The sequence below is a fragment of the Poecilia formosa genome, unplaced genomic scaffold, assembly GCF_000485575.1.
Source record: "Poecilia formosa unplaced genomic scaffold, Poecilia_formosa-5.1.2 Scaffold650, whole genome shotgun sequence".
Taxonomy (NCBI): domain Eukaryota; kingdom Metazoa; phylum Chordata; class Actinopteri; order Cyprinodontiformes; family Poeciliidae; genus Poecilia; species Poecilia formosa.
Genome location: NW_006800589.1, coordinates 154,336 through 171,347, shown reverse-complemented (window position 1 = coordinate 171,347; position 17,012 = coordinate 154,336). Strand labels below are relative to the sequence as shown.

The 17,012-nt window shown below is 37.2% G+C and overlaps 1 protein-coding gene and 1 long non-coding RNA gene across 2 annotated transcripts in view; one reads left to right on the top strand and one right to left on the bottom strand.

Moving 5' to 3' along the window:
• Positions 1–223: 223 nt before the first annotated feature.
• On the bottom strand, positions 224–16,951 carry LOC107834519 (uncharacterized). The gene is made up of 2 exons (XR_001660313.1): positions 16,828–16,951; positions 224–449 (listed from the first exon to the last, which is right to left on the bottom strand). It is a non-coding gene; the product is annotated as an uncharacterized LOC107834519 (long non-coding RNA).
• Positions 12,739–17,012, top strand: part of runx1 (RUNX family transcription factor 1) — a 31,062-nt gene continuing 26,788 nt past the window's right edge. Inside the window, exon 1 of the mRNA XM_007542021.2 lies at positions 12,739–13,098. Coding sequence (XP_007542083.1) covers positions 13,071–13,098 — 28 coding nt within the window. The 5' untranslated portion in view covers positions 12,739–13,070. The remainder of the gene's footprint in view (positions 13,099–17,012) is intronic.

Sequence of the window (17,012 nt, the reverse complement as noted above, 5' to 3'; positions counted from 1 at the left end):
ACCAACTGCGCCACTGTGCAGCCCCGAGTGCAGTAAAATATTGAATCAATTAGCACAGACTTGGGCATCGGAAAGCCTGTTGGTTTTACAATGTTTTTCATTTTAGTGTATAGTTTCAGGATTTGTAAAGTCTCAAAGAACATCCATCTTAGTTAAACTTCCTTTTTTAGTAGTCTCCTTATTTAGTCCAGCACTTTGATTTCACTACTGACAGTTCTGGTTATTAAATGTCTCACATGTACACTCTTTGATTGTTTATTTCAGGGATTCCGCATTCATTGTGCATAGTAATGGCCAGTGAACCACAGTAAGTTTCCTTTCTTCTTTCCTGTTCCTGTTTTGGCATCTGGCTGCTGTTGTTTGTTTGTAGTCTGTTCCGCTGCGCCGCCTTTTTCCAGTGTGTCACAACCAAACGTCTAACCAAGCGCTAACAGGAGGACTCACGGGGTCTGTGAAAGAGTATGTGTAAGTGTATGAAAAAGAAACGCTTTTATTTTCATGCTGTAAAACTAAACGACACAATGTGTGTGTGTGTGTGTTTGGAGGGGGTGTGAGAACTGTTTGTATGCGTTTGTGTTTTAGTTCTGTTCCCCAGGGTCAGTGTGAAGCCTTTAGCGCTCCGAAGACACAGTGTGGCAGGTAAATAAACAGCCACACACACACAAACACACACTCCAGGACCTGTCTATGAGTTAACCAGGTGAAACTAAGCCAGCGTGGGATACGAAGTGGGCCTGTATGTTTGTAGATTTCAACATTTCAAAAGGGCTCATCAACAGAACACACCGACACCATGATACAACTGTAAATTAGAAGGTAATTAAAGTCATGTCTTTAATGTTTACTTCCCAACATCCACCCAGCAAAATTTTAACCAAGTTAGTGAAGTTAGTAATGCAAGTAAAATTTGCAAGCCATCATGCCAGCTGCAGCTTTACAATGTTGTTTCTGTATTCATAAATTACTTTTCTTACTTAAAAATTCACGTACATCAGCAATACATTTTTTATACGTGCTTTACAAATATTAATAAGTAAAGTTTATTTATAAAGTGCTTTTCTTATGAAGGCAAAGCAGTTGTATTTTCATCATAACTTTTTGAAAGGAAAAAAACCATTAAAAAAAACAAGGAAAATCATCTAACTGTTTTGAGTGAAATCATAAATAATATGTTGTTGATTGAAAGGTGTGAGTTTCAAAAGAAGAAGGAGTTCCTTACAGGCAAAGTAATCAGTTGACCTTACAGTCATGTTTTGGCAGGTGGTGGCAGATAATCAGATTGGTGTTTCATAAAAGTAGGATTACGAAATCTAGGATAAGAGATAAAACCAGTCATGACACAGAGCCTTCAGTTCATCCTGACTTTATCCGTTTCACAAAGACCAAACCAGGCTCAGCAGGAGCAGCAATGTCGAGCCAGGCTTAAGTAATTCAGGTGAATGTGAGCCAAGAGATTTCTTCAGCAGACCATAAGATCCATCACAGATTCACTGACGTACACTAGATAAATTGTGTATGCCATACCTCAAACATCATCATTTGATTGAGGATTATGAGGAATTGCTGCTACAATAGCAAACGACAGCAGATCGACTGACTGAGCAATTAGTCTGATATTCCAAACCATCCTTAACTAAAGAATCTGTTATAATCATACCTGTCATATGCTCAAATAAACAACTTTAACCTAATATATGAATAGTGGAAATCAATATTATAACATGTTAATCTGAATAAATTCATTCATGTTACTCTGTTTTGTTTCACATCTTATAGATATGTATACAGAGCAAACATAACAACTGATCAAGATTAAAAATAACATTTTGCAGTATCTGGAAGTATTTGGATAACATGTTGACTGCAATGTGCAAATGACTTTTACTTATAACTGAGAAGGTATAAGACCTATCATCATAATTAGGTTTACTTATGGTTAACTTCCTGTTTGAGTTGTGATGATTTGTTTTAAAGGGGCAATTTCTTGTTTAACTTTTAGCGCAAAGGCAGCTTAATGGCAATAAAAGGACAGAAGATAAACTGTAACGGAGCTTATCAAATGTATCTTATTATTTGACCCTTATGACGTAAATAAGTGCATGTTTTAACTGTTGTGTGATTTAAACTGGGCATTTATTTAATTATATGCCAAAACTAAAGTTAATTTACATTGTAATCATTGTTTTAAGCTAAGTTAAAAATAATCAGTTACCATATTTTCCGGACTATAGATCACACCTTAAACCTCCTCAACTTAAAAACTGCATCATATGAACTTCTTTGTGTGGTTTCTATGACGAGGGGGTATGAGTTTAAGGAAATTTCTTCGTCGTGCCTGCTGCTAATTTGTCCTTGTTATGAATGAAAATTAGAGCTTTCTTCTTTGATTTTTAATTTTGACTTCCAATGATTCACTTCGTGCTATAGAGCCCTCTGGTTGTTGAAAAAATTCACAGAAAAGCTGCACCGGGCTACAAGCCGCATGCTTCAAAACGTGGGGAAAAAGTACTGGCTTATAGACCAAAAAACATAGTAAGTATGTAAAGTATGCTACAAGTAATATATATAGCTTGACTTAATGACAACACATTTCGTTATCAGTAATTTAATCCCCTCATCAGTACATTTGTGTATAACTTTTCTGAACAACTGTTTTGTTCAGAAACACAATCAAACTGTAAGAGAGCCCGGATGGGTCATTGTAAAATTAGTTATGGTATTTTTTAACAATATTAAAATAATAATAGTATGTATAATAATTGTATTTTAATGCATTGTGATAAAGAAAGACCAAAACAGACAGATAAGAAAACAGCGTGGCAGGAGCCGTCATCGGTGGGTGGCCATGCCGGCCACCCAGTGGATTCACCGCAGTCTGGTGGGGGGAACTAGCTGTCGTTCCCCACACCGAGAGACAATTTTGCATTAACCTCCCATCCCTGCCAGCACTGTCCCATCTCCTTGGCAGGATAGTTGTTTTGAAGAGCTCCAAAATCTTCAACCCCAACCCAAAATTTGAGAACTACGTTTACAAAGTGGTTCTGTGCCAAGAAACCACCAATTTACCTTTAAGAGAAGTGGTTATATATCCAACCAGAATTATGCCTTATGAAATGCTTGCAACCTCCCATAATTACCCAAATATTATTGGGTGTATGTATGGATATATTTGAGCCATGAGTAATTCTGACCATCTGTGGATTTCAAAATTCTTCAACTAATTGTTGTTTGTTGAATACTGGATTAGAAGTCTAGATTGTATAGATCTGTTTTTATGTTTAAAAATAAATCCAAACAACTGGTTCAGCAGTCAGGGTCAAATTGACACCTTTTAAATTTCTTGGCTTTTTATGGTAAAATTGTAACTTTCAAACATAATTTCACCTTAAAGTAGTAATACTCAGAACAAAACATTTAATAATCTGAGATTAATATTTTGCATATAGATTTTTTTTGTCATTTAGCTGATTGAAAAGTCAATTTTCCCCATTTAATATAGAAACCAGCGACTTTATCTGTCCTTCTAATAGAACCATTTGTATTCCCTGTTGCCAGCTGCTTCATTAGCAACATGGTGACAAATAGTTTCAGTATCTCCTGCTCTGTTTTCATTTACACCCAATCAACTTTATTGATCCAGGGCCTCTCACATCCACCAGTACAGTATCTTACTCTGCATGTTTGCTCTCTCTCTCACACACAGAGGAACAGAGAGCAAGACAGATAGAGAGGATGGGAGACAGAAGCAGAAGAGAAATTCCAAAAGATTTGAAAAACGGGGAAATAAAAGGCTAAGTGACAACAGGGAAACTCAATCCATCCGTCACCTCTGAGAGCCAGTGACCTCTGTGTGAGTGTGTGTTTGTTTTCCCGAGTGGCCCTTTGTGTCAAGGGATGCGAAACTTAAATCAGCAATTAAGGTAAATAATTAAACAGGTTGACAATGGATTATTAATGAGACGGATGGGCTAATTGCCCTCCACTTTAAATGGACAGATAACACCTGAAGTTAGATAAAAAAAAATACACAGAGAAAGCAGCAGAGAGACAATTACAGTCTGGGGTAAAGAAATAAAATAAAACATATGACAAAAAGTTAAAGGAAAAGCAGCTAATACTTACTAATCCTTTTAATATAGATGTGAAACGTGATGTATGCAGAAAATAAGGAACAGGAACCATGATCCATGAGTGTTTGGACTTTAGGTTTCTGAGTTCTTTATCATTGTCATTTAGATTTTTCTATATTATTTCATCCCCCTGTGTTTATGCTGCGTTTCTGCTGATGAACAATCCCAGTTATCCAACTGAAACCTGGAAATGTAGGTGTTATTAATGAGGGTATTTATTAATTATTATCATTATTATTATTAAAAGGCATTTAGCCTTTGCTGTGGCCATGTGCCACAGCAAATAGAAATGTAATGCAGAAAAACAATTGAAGAATAACTCAAAACCACTTTTTTTCTCACTCACTGGCTCACACAGATTCATTGCTATGGCAACCGTTTCAGGACTCAACAACAAAAAACACTCAAACTTTTCCCACACAGAGACCAGAATATTCAGTCCACTACATATTATGTTTTTAGGCTTACTGCTTATTTTGTGATTATTAATAATTGTTCGCTGTGGTAAATTAGCTACTGCTGCTATTAGCTAATCTAACAGAGCTGTGGTGGATTAGCTAATTTAAACACCTGCTCTACTGATGAGCTGTCAGAGTTGGTGTGGAGGTCGTCTTTTTTTATTTTTTGACTGAACTAAAACACAGATTTCCACATCACATCTACAAGTTAAGGTTGTAAAACTCAAGCAAGAATAAAATAACTACTTCTCTCACTATTTTTATTTATTAAAACTTTTTCCTGACCTTGTTATCTAGCATTGACATTTAATATCAAAACACTGTATCCCTTTTTCTTTTAACCGACATATATTTAAGAGTTAGCAAGTTATCTTGATAACTTAACAACTAAAACCAATGGCACTCATCGTCAGAGAACAGCTATTTGTGGGAGATGTTGGCGGAATCTTACGCAAGAGGGGTCAGGGTGAGGAATTTGCCGAGGATGCAAATTGGCTTCCCGTAGGCGGCTATGGACAGTCTGAGGTGTGATGTGTCTGTTGTTCAGACCAATAGTCTCATCAGCTGTGTGTGTTGCTGGTCTTAGCCGATCCCACAGATGGACGAGCCGGATGTGGTGATCTTGTGATGGAGTAGTCACACATGGAAGACTAGGATGAGGTCAATTTACAGTAGAGCCAGTCTGTTGGAAACCAATTCTTAAACGGCCGATAGTCCAATAGTGGACAATGAGCCATGCAGCTACTGCTATGGTGGACATCCCTGCATCCAACAAGCTAATGGCACGCTCCTCCATAACTTGCAACATCTGAGGCATTATAACTAGTGATTTGACATTTTGGGTTGACCTTTGATTGTTCCCAGTTAAAGGATTGTCCAGATGCTGCTCATTTTGTCTGATCACTCACTGGACATGCTCCACCAATGCACTGAGTAAAAAAAACAACTTACTGAGAAGAAAGCTGGATAAAAAAAATTCTATACAAATCAAGACAAATATTACTTTGGTACAATGTCAGCAAATGCTCATTTACAGTTGTTAACTCCACATGACAACAATATTTGACATGGGGCATTTATATTTTTGTTCAGTATATATTGAAAATTTCATGGTTATTCCACCAAATATTGATTTCTGAAACATTAATATTGTTGTTTCTAAATGAATATGAACTTGTTTTCTTTGCACTAGTCGAGGTCTGAAAGCACTGCACCTTTTTCATTATTTTGACCATTTCTCATTTTCTGAAAATGTATACTAAATTTTTGCTTGGAATTTTAGAGACAAGTCAGTAGTTCATAGAATAAAAGAACAATCTTGATTTNACTTGACTTGACTAACTGAATGTACTCAGACTTCAGTGTATTTAGGTGAGTTTTGATGCTTTGTAGTTTATTGTCCACAAAAAAGGTTTGCATGGCTGCCACATATTTTCACGGTAGGCCAGAAGTTTGTGTATATTTACGAAAACTTTAACCCCATCTTCATTTTTATACATGCTGACTTGTGCATAAAATATGGCACTGCATGTTTTTTGTGCGTACGCCACTTTATACATGAGGTCCCAGGTCTTCCTGATGGCTCCCACCAGTCCCCCAGCCGCCTTCCGCAGCTTCTTCGTTGGTCACGTTGGTCTCTGGGCCCCCCACCGGACCAGCCACGATGGGTCCACCTCTGATGTTGCGTCCAACCAGACATTAAGGATAAAACATTAAAGGCTTTTTCAGACTTTACTGTCCAGTAGACTTGGTTCAATTGGGGACCAAAATTGCAGCATTTGCTACATTTTCATCCGCTGCTGTTCACCTTCACAGTGAACTATCAAATGATTCAAACTAAGTGAAAATCCCTTTCACCTCCTCATTCAATAGTTTTTGGCACTGCACCAAAAACTATTGAAGGAAACAACACAAAAACCTCAGACAACTTCCTTCTTCACAAAATGTAAATAAAAATAAAGTGGTGTCAAATTTTAGCAGTCGTAGGATTTTTCTTTTGAAACTGAACTGACACCTAGGTTTTTAGGTGGACCAGAGTTTGCTTTTTTGCTCTGCATTAGAGGTTGTTTGTGCATTCACACCTCCTCAAACGAATCAGACTTTCTAGACAAATGAACTAGAGTTTGATTAAAGTGGACTAAGCATTTATACCACTGCTGTCAATCTTGTCTCTGTGGGGTATCGACGCCACAGAGACAGGATTAGGTGCATCTGCAAAGTTATTTTGTTGTTTTGACTCTCCATAGATATCCAACATTTATGAAGACCAGAAACAATCTTTTTTGATTGGCCGCAATGGGGGAAAAAAAGCCAACAGCGTATGTTAAGAACATTACCATGGTGTTTCAAAGTAGATTTGGTGGAATGTGGGAAAGGGGTCCAAGTTTAATTGGCTGAACTTAAAAGCTGACACTGATAATTGGTTATTTACTCTTCAAATAACCAATTATCAGTGTATCTATGAACAGACTGACCTCAAAAAGCAAAGATTAAAGATTGTTGTTATGCATCACAACCAAACCAGATTATTGTTTGCACTTTTACGAAGTAAACTAGCTAATTTCTTTTTAGTCTCACATTTAAATGTTAAATAATTTAAAATATTTTAATTTATCTTTGCTGAGACCATACAGTCAAATTTAATAGCATTCTCTTTCTCAATAAATATAAAAAATTCTACTTATTTTTTTTCCAGTGTTTACATGTTACATGTGATTGTAATGGCATTTAATGGTGTTTGTGGTTTGAAGGAAAGTGAAACAATTGAAGGGTGGGTGAAAACCTCTCCAGGGTGTAACCACCTCTCACCTAGGGTGTTGTGATCCGTAGTTTTCTGTGTTTATTTTTGGGTTTCAGAGTTCCCCGTGCCCGCTGCTGGTGAGCAGCCTCCAGAGTTTGCAGACGAGCCTGAGCCTCCCTGTGCTCCGTCCGAGCCTTCAGCCGGCCTTTCTGCCGGCCCTCCAGAGCCTTCGAGGGGCGACGCCCGCCGGACCCGCCTCCTTGCCTCCTGGTTCTTCGCCCACCCTGGTTGGGTAGTTTTTTTTTGTTTGTTTGTTTTTTTTCCTTTGGACCAAGTTTTTGTTTTCTGGACTCTAGCCCCCTTTCTGTGACCCCTCCACCCACCCTGATGGGTTGTTCTTTGTTGGACTTTTCTTTTTGGGGCGTCTGGTAGCCGCCCTTGATGGAGGGGATGGGGGAGGGCGAGGGGTTAGTAGTTTTCTGTGCTTCTTTTTGGGTTTTTTCTGTGTTTATCGTGAGTCTCTGTGATGTCCTGTCCTCCCTGTCTTGATTGATCCCAGCTGTGTCTAGTTCCCTGATTACCCTCCCAGTGTATTTAGTCCCACCTGCTGTCTGTGTTCCTCGTCGTGTGTCACCGTCGTTTTACGTCTTGCTGCCTGTGTTTCGTTCTGTTGGATTTTTCGTTAAACCATTATTCATCATCATACTGGGTTTGGCTGCGTCCTCCCTCACCTCACCAAAACCCCCAACCATGACACAGGGTCTTTATTGTAAAGTGATCTAATTAATCTTTCTATATAAAAATGGAGGATGTTGATCAATCTGCTGTTGGAGAAGTTGAAGCTCTTTGCTTCCTTTAACATTTGTAATGTGTGCCCTTCATCCTAGCGTGATTATTGAACCACACACTGTCAAACTTCTCACATACAGCGACCACAAGACATATTTACAATTTTCAATTTAAAAAATTATTTAAAAACACTTAAAAGCAAATAAAGTCAATTAGTCACTTCCTTCTTGAAAACATAAAAAATAATAATAAAAACACACCATCTTCAGATTAATGAAGCATGCATCAGCAGGGGTGATATGTTGTTTTTCAAGCATTGTCCTCAATTTTTAACTAGATCTTGAAACGAGTGAAAGAAAGATGGTGACAGAGAAATGGGGTTGGTTGGAGAAAGGAGGGAGAAAATCATTTTTACAGCTAAATGAAATTAGCAGCCTTAAAGAGCCTAAGGGCAAAGTGAAGTTCTGTCCCCTGGGGCTACACTTTACAGAAGGAAGGAATGAATTAAGCTTCAGTGGATATTTCCCCCCTCCTCTTGCCCTTTTTTAGAATCCCTCCCACTCTTTAGTTGTTTCACAAATGTAGGATAAGTAAAAGAGAGGGGGTAGAGTGGGTGAGGGGATGAATAAAAGGGTATAAAAGCAGGTTTTAAAGGTGAGGAAAAGTAGAAGTGAAGATTGTGATTTTTTTGGCAGCTCCCATTTTGTTTCAAATATAAACTGTAAAAACTGGAATATTTCTTCATCCACGGTTTAATTTCTTTTAATTTTCTTTTATCTCCTGTCTGTTGAAAAGGATCGAGTCATGAACCCAGGGACGTTCACCAGCTCTGGCCCCCTGTCCTGGGCCATGTATCTGATGAGGAAAGGCCACACGGGCAGCGGACTCTTTGGTAAAGTAATCATAACTATTGTTCTCATTTTCCATGTTGTGGAATGACGATAAATTAAAAGAATTGGTATTTTTTCTCTGATGATTGTTCAGAGAAGCATGCTCCATGCAATAGTCCTGATTACTGCATCACACCCTTTGTCTGTACTGTGATTGGCTGATGGCGTCTAATTTCTAACACTACTGTGAAAGAATAAACCAAACAAAAAAATTCATATGCAACAGATGTGGTCCTGGCTTCTTCCCATACAATATGGAAAGTGATTGAGCTTGATCTAATGGCCTGACAAAGTCTGACTCTCAAAGTTTTGATGGAACCCTTGGACTAGAATCATTTTTTTAAATATAGTTCTCAGGGCTAAGAAAATGGCAAAAGCAAATGGTGCTAAAAAGAAGGAGGGCATTTAGTGCTTGAAGTGGTGTTAGAGATCTAGGGTGGCAGTAAATGGTGTAAACAAAGCAGCCATAAGAACCCAAGATATACCACAGAACATAAATGCATAGAACATAACTATATTTTATATACTTTCTTCTGTTTACATGTGCCAGTAAAACTTGTATATTTGTTTTTATAGTTGTATAGTTTTTTCAGTATTTCTCTTGAGTACGCCGGTACATTTCGTTGCAAAATTCACTGTCATGTCTTTGTTCAGTGACAATAAGACTAATTGAATGTTTGACTTTGCACCGATGAAGACGATGATGACTCATCTGTTTAGCAATATCAGCTGAGGTGCCTCAAAAGAATTTCGAAACCACATAATTGATAGTTTACGTTAAAAAAAAACAAAAAGAAGAAAAGAAATTATTGTTTTAACTCTTTTTGCATTAGCAAAGGGAAAGGCCAATAACATTCTCAGGAAGTTTGATAGGTGATTAAGGCTGTGTATAGATCCTGGATCAGAGGACAGCAGGGAAGATCGTATTACGAGCTGGTCTATGGGAAATGCTAGATGACTGAAACTCAACACCACTCACTCTGTCATGTTTCTTTATTTTCTTTAACGTCTCTCGTCTGGGTTGTTTGGATATTATTTTTATTAGGCAACATTTAAACCTTCAGTAATATTGACTAATAATTTCCTTATCAAGCATTAATTCAGTAAAAAAATTCTTAGCAACCAACAACACTGTTTTATGTATTCATTCAAATTTATGATTATAAATCATTTATGCTGATAAGTATTTGCGGTAGGCAATGAAATAACAAAAATATTCATACCCATTTTATAAACTTTTCACAGTTTAGTCACAACATAACCAGAAGTCTCCTTTTTCAATACATGATTCTGCAATATTTATTTACAAATACAAGTCTGTAGTATTCTGCCCCTTTCAATTCAGTACCACTAAATAAAATCAAATACCTTCAGATATCATAGCCAGTAGAATTCAGCTGTGCGTAATTTATTTTTAGAATAGTTAGTGCTGCTTGGTTTCTGGCCTAAACTGGTACCAAGGAGAGAAGCTACCAAGAAGTTCATAATAACTTTGGATGAGCTGCAGAGATTCACAGTTCAGCTAGGAGAATCTGCTGACAGAACAACCATCATCATGCATTCTGCAAATCCTATTTTTATGTAAGGGTGCTATGAATAAACACAATGTTGAAAAAAAAGTCAGAAATCCTGCTTGCAGTTTATCACAACAGAGCAACATGAAGAAGATGGTCAGCTAAGGGAAAACAAGAGTGATTGTTTGTTTTGTTTTTTTGCCCATTTCTTCATGAATATACCAACTGAGTGGAGCATAGTGATAGCAACATTGTATCTTTGTAAGGTACCGTGAAGCCAGTCAGGGCTGTGACTCACTATCCACAGCTTAAGTAGAAGAATCTGTCCATATGATACATTTTACTCCATAAATCTGGCCTTATTGGAAGAATAGAAAGAAGAAAGCCATAAGAAGTCCAGCAATATACTGTATGTCGGAAAAGCAATACGATACAAGAAACATGGTGGTGGCAGCCTTATGCTGTGTGGATGGAGCTAAATCCAGGACAATTCTGGAAGAAAATTTGTTGGAGGCTGCAGAAGACTTGAGACTTGGTGTAAGGTTCACCTTTATACAAACAAAGATTTAATAGACTTGTTTAGATCAGGGAGAGCAATCTCTCTGTCTCTCTGATCAAACACATTTTTCAATCAAATAGTGCAGTCAAGTTCTCCAAAGTCCTGCTAATAACTGGATTATTTTGATTCAGGTGTGATGAAGTCGAGACCCATCTAAAAGTTGCAGGACCTCAAGGCCTGGTTTAGATGTTTGAATTATAATTCTGAATCTAAATCCAGCTGAAAATCTATGGCAATACTTAAAAACTGATGTTCACTGACTGAAATTAAACCGCTTTCAAAAGAATGTATTAAAGCTTTATTATGAAGAACTTCTTTTTGCTGATTTATGAAATGATGTACATTAAGGTTTGTGCCTGGAACGTGTAGACTAATTTAGTAAATCCTTTTGGAAAGTATGAATATTAGTTAATTTGTTAACGGTTGTTATTTATTTTGCTACTTAAAGTATTAAGCAACTAATTAAGGAAAAATAGAAATATGAATATTTGCAATAACTATTCCTGTCATGTTCATCTAAGGTCTAAGCCTTAGGAATATTTGTTTTATAAATAAAGTACAATATATATATATATTTTTTTGCAAACTTTGTTTTTTACCAGGAATTGCATAGCCATACAATTACAATGTGATACATATAAAACAAACCATACAATTCCCTTAAGTTAAAAGAACAAAACAAAAAACGCAACAGAACAAAACGACCTCCAATCACTCCCAGGCAATAAGAAAAAGTCATAAGGAAAAGGACAAGTACAATCAAATATTTACAAGTTATCCCATGTTGCCATTTAAATCTTGAATTTTAGGACTGAACATTATAGTTGCAGAAAGAGAATACTTAAGGCGTAAAAACATAAAAATATGTATGAATTATTTGGAAATTAATAATAACAATAACTTTAAAAAATATAATTTAGATATTAATTCCATACTGTTGGAATTAGGTCATAAATATAAAGACGGGTATATTCATACATTTAAATATCTGTAGATATTTAGATGTATGAACTAATAAAAGAGAGATTAGAAATTTATCTGTGCCTTGGTTGAGGAAAAATACTTTTATCACATGATTTAATGTTGAAGATTCCTAAATAATTCTATAAATAAATAAATAAATAAATAAATAAATAAATAAATAAATAAATAAACCAAGTCATAATACGAGTAAGGATATAGAGAATTGTAATTTTTACGGACTGAATTTGTTAAAATAACTTCTTTCAGTCGTTCCTTTCGTCAAATTTTGCATGAACTACTGCCCCCTGCTGGACCCGTACAGTTCTGAAAGTGTGCCGTTGACGCGCAGCCCTACGAAGCACGTCTTTTTGTTTCTGGTCACTGTGATGGCCACGTTCTGGCTCCAGTGAACTTCACTGTAGTCATTTCTGACTTTCAACTAGCTTTTCATTTTCTATGGTTCGAAATGAACTTTTTCGGGCGGACGAAACGCTCATTGGTCAGTTGAATTTAGCCTAACCCTGTGATGAGCTTCCTAATTGGTTAATACCTGAGCCATGCTGTTAGTATGCAAATAGTGCTCTATGCCGGTAAAAGCTTGTTGTCTCCATCAGGATGGCCATTCATGTGTTGAAGAGACTAAAAAGCCCGAAGAGAGAGAGAGAGAGAGAGAGAGAGAGAGCGAGCAGCTGCTTCACACCCGCACATCTCCTTTTTCTATCTAACTTCTCCTTTCACTTCCTAGTTGTTGGGAAGCCCAGTTTCTGCTCCACAGCAGCTGCTCGACACTTTTTTCTCAAATCGATCACAGATCTCAACAAACCACTTTCTGTTTTGGAGAGCTGAGCCACTTTGGGTTTGCAGTCTCGCGCATCCGGTGCGTCTGGGATTTTACCCACATACCAGAAATAACAACCAGCACCTCTGCAGATCTTAAAGAGTACCGAGTAGTGCGAAAGAACTGCGGGACTGCAGGCGAAGGTCCTGGAGAGCTCTGAGGTCGGGTTGCTGGCACTGAGGCGCACAGATGGTGTTTCTGTGGGATGCAAAATACGGTAGGCCTGCACGACTTCCAGCCGGGCTCCTTGTTCTTCACTGGGCAGCGAACACCTTAATAACCATCATTGACCACTCGCCACCCCCCAAAACACTGGACGTGTTTTTTATGACTTCATCAGTCCAGGCTAGAAAAAACAGTAACAATAAACTGCATTTTTGTATTTCTGAGCCCAGAAATCTCGGTCCAAATTTTAAACCTGACAAATAACGGTGAAAACCGCTTCACGGTCGGTTGAGGACGGCAACGTCTCATTCCCTGTGTGTTCAAAGAAATTCTGCTTTTGTTAATAACGCTCTGGTAGAAGATGAAAAAGTAACTTTTCTCTTTACTATCCTCACATTTGATGAAATTATTAGGTTCTAAAAATATCTTAAGTTGTCCCGCAGATTCAAAGTAAACGCAACTTGATGGTTGAATTCTAAAAGTCTAATGCAGATGTCAAAAAATATATATATTAAACTAGCATTTTATTTTGTGTACCTTTTTAATTAATTAAAATTTGTATTTATGCAATGCATTTAGATCTGCAGAGTTCCTTGCAAGCCTGGATAATAAAGAAAGTAGAAAATTTTATACCATGTTGATAAGCATGATATAAAATTTTGAGTTATTCTGGGAACTCAAAATTTGAGTTTCCACTAATCTTTTTTAAAGGTATTTGTCCTATTACATGTGGAGTACAGAAAATTAGCCATAAATGTCCATGTTTAAAAAATTGCTTTTTCTCTCTGTAAACAACATGCAATCATGTTTGGACTACACATATGACTTAGGCATTTTTTAAATATTACTGAAGAAATTCTGTAATGAGGATATATTGTAATTAGTATTTGATGAGTCTTGATTGAAATTCAGTCAATCAAAATTAGTTCATGTCAAAAAAAAAAAAAGCAGCCACACTTCAAATCAAAATGTAATGCCAGCGAAACATCGTCTTCCACAGTTGAAGAGCAGAATGCATTAAAAACTGCAGGACCAGGTGTAGAAACAATATTTCTTGTTCCCACAATAGCATGAACAATTAAGACATTGGTACAATTTAGTGACTGCAGAAGCAAAATTCTGCAGATGAGACAACTACTGCTTAAAGCACCCAAGACCTGTAGTATTACTATTACATTTTACTGGAAATAATTTAAAAGTGAAAGTGAAGGGAAACATTACTGCTGCATGCAAACACATTTCAGTAGAAATGTTTCATATTTACAGCCTGGGTCTGTTTTAATTTGGCGGCTGAAGTCTCTGGAATTTATCTGTGCGACTTTTCTTTCTTCTGCTCTGATTCCATCAGTCTCAAACTCTTCTTGCACTTTAAAACTGAGTTATTTACAGGCTCCTGGGGGACTTATTCTGTACTGCGACTAAATCTTTAGAAATGTTGGGATTTCTGAAAGCATTTCCAGTATATTTTCTTAAATTAACAGTGCTATTTTTGCTTGTCCTATGAGCTTTTGATCATGAACATATACTTCTTTTTCCTTTAGTTCCTTGATCACACACTTCATTGTAACTTGGTCAAACACTACACTAAAGCTGACCCAAAGACTCAGTTTTGGTAAATAAATGCAAAAAGCCCATCGTTTTATATAACCAGCATAGATATGCCACCTGCACCCTGCTTATTGTAAATGGTGGCAAGATAAATTTGTGGTTTAGCTGAAAATGATTCATAGCAGCCCAGTCCTGACTTTAAACTATGCATAGAGCTAAAGATTAGGGTAATGGTAATGGGGCCTTCCAAACCCAAAGACCTGGAGCTTATCACCAGACAGATTGTGCAAATAATTGAGTAATTNTTTGAAAAAATAATTGCCCACCCCTGTTCTAGATCATACACCCTCTATCTTAATTAAAGTTCCTCTCCTTCTCTGTTTTGTCTCCCCCTCTTTTCTTCATGTCACTATCTTGCCAGTGCATAATATCTCTCAGCAAGGAAGGCTGTGGCCCCCTTTTCCCTTCCAGAAGAGATTCAATTGGACTGGAAGCCAATCAGTCACTGAAAGTATCGAGCTTTGATTGGATTTGCTTGGGGCTGACGGGATGAGGTGGGAGGGGTAGGGGGGCTCAGCTTTGATTTTAACTCTACTCCAATGAAAGTAAATCTGATGTAATATTGCTGTAGACGCAAAGGACAGACGGACTTTGGGTGTGTTTAGGTGGAAGGGTGGATGGTGTGTGTGATTGCAGCTGACATCTGTCATAGCTTGAGCTTTTAAAACTGGACCAGCTCTGACTGATGTCTCTGGAAGTTGAGCGCTGGCAATCTGGTATATTGAGTAGCGCTGGACTATGCCTCTCATGCAACATTTTACATTTAAAGAATTAAAATAAAAATGAAAACAAACCCTGGATATAATGTGATCAGGGATACAAGAATTTGCTGTTTTAGATTTTAGGTATTTTAGTAAAAAAAATATTTTTTTGTTATGGTTTAACCTTTTTGTAACTGAACAATAGCCATACAATAAAATTACAATATAGAAAATATATAATAACATGCTATCTAATGTCGAGGCACTGCTGCGGTAACCACCGCTCTCAGCCTCAACACATCTATAACCGAGAACATTCCCGACTCAAAGTACTGGGCAAAACCTGTTTTTGTAAGCTATAAGAAAAAGCATAAACATTAGTTACCCATGATCTTCAGAGCAGAAATCATATCCATTTCTATAGAGTGACACACAAAACATTTCATTGCTTGTATAAACAATTCTAATGCAGCTGAACTTGTTACTGTACCGCCTATGAAGGGAACAAAAATGTGCTCTGGGGTAAGATTGGTGGCTGGGAATTATCTGCATTCACACATTCACACTATAATTAAAGAGGCAATAATATGCAAATTCAACTTTTTTTTTAGCTTTACTTCATGCCATAAAGTTATTCCCTCATCAAAAACATACCTGGAGTGTTGATTTGAATCTGTCTTGCATGTTTGAGAAATTCTTTGCTCCACTGTGGCAACCATGCAGCTGTGCTTCTGCCTCACATAGCACCCCTCCTCTTTAGGGGCAGAGGCATAATTTCAATTTAGGAAGTAAAATTTCTCTTAATTTTTTTTGATACATATATATATATATATATTCTGACCTGATAAAACCCAATAAATTAATTTACACATAAGCCAACAATTATTTAAAGAGAAAATGAAGGCTGGAAGTGGTGATCTGCCAGCAATGTCCCTGTATGAAACATGAACTCAGGAAACATGTGAACAATCAACTGTGGCTTAAAGATTTACAGATAAGATTTACCATAAATTGATCTGGAGTTCCTTCATAATAGTACAACTGTTTAGTCTTGTTTCCTCATGGATTAAGTCTTCGCTTCAACCTGTGGGACAAGCTGTTTAATATCATGTGAAATTGTCAAGTGAGTTATCTTCTGTGGATAAGACATCAGTGGCTTATAAATTTTTAACCCTTGTATGTAGAAATGGGGTCCAACCGACCCCACACACGTAAAACTTGTATCATTTTCCACAGTCCTCTACTTTTGCCTCAGGCCTCGCACGCACAAGAGTTAAACTGAAATTCTGTTCAAAACACCTGATCTACAGTTGTTTAAAACAAATTAACCATTGAGCGTTTCTTTGCTTCGCTGTGCAAACTCTGTTTGCACTCTTACCATGTATCTGGCAATTTGCATTAATGACAAACAGCTTTTCTAAGAAGATTAAATTAGTTTATGTAAAGTCTCTGAGTAATGACAGCATACTCACACAGAGATGAGACTCCTTGCCAGTATATTATGACTGATGGTTGCATTAGGTCCATGGAGAACCTCCTCCATGACAGTTATGATGCTAAAAGATCTGTAGATGTTTGTCACTGTCTCTTTCCGCCCATCTACACAAAAATATAGAATCCACACTTAAATACACACACACACACACACACACACACA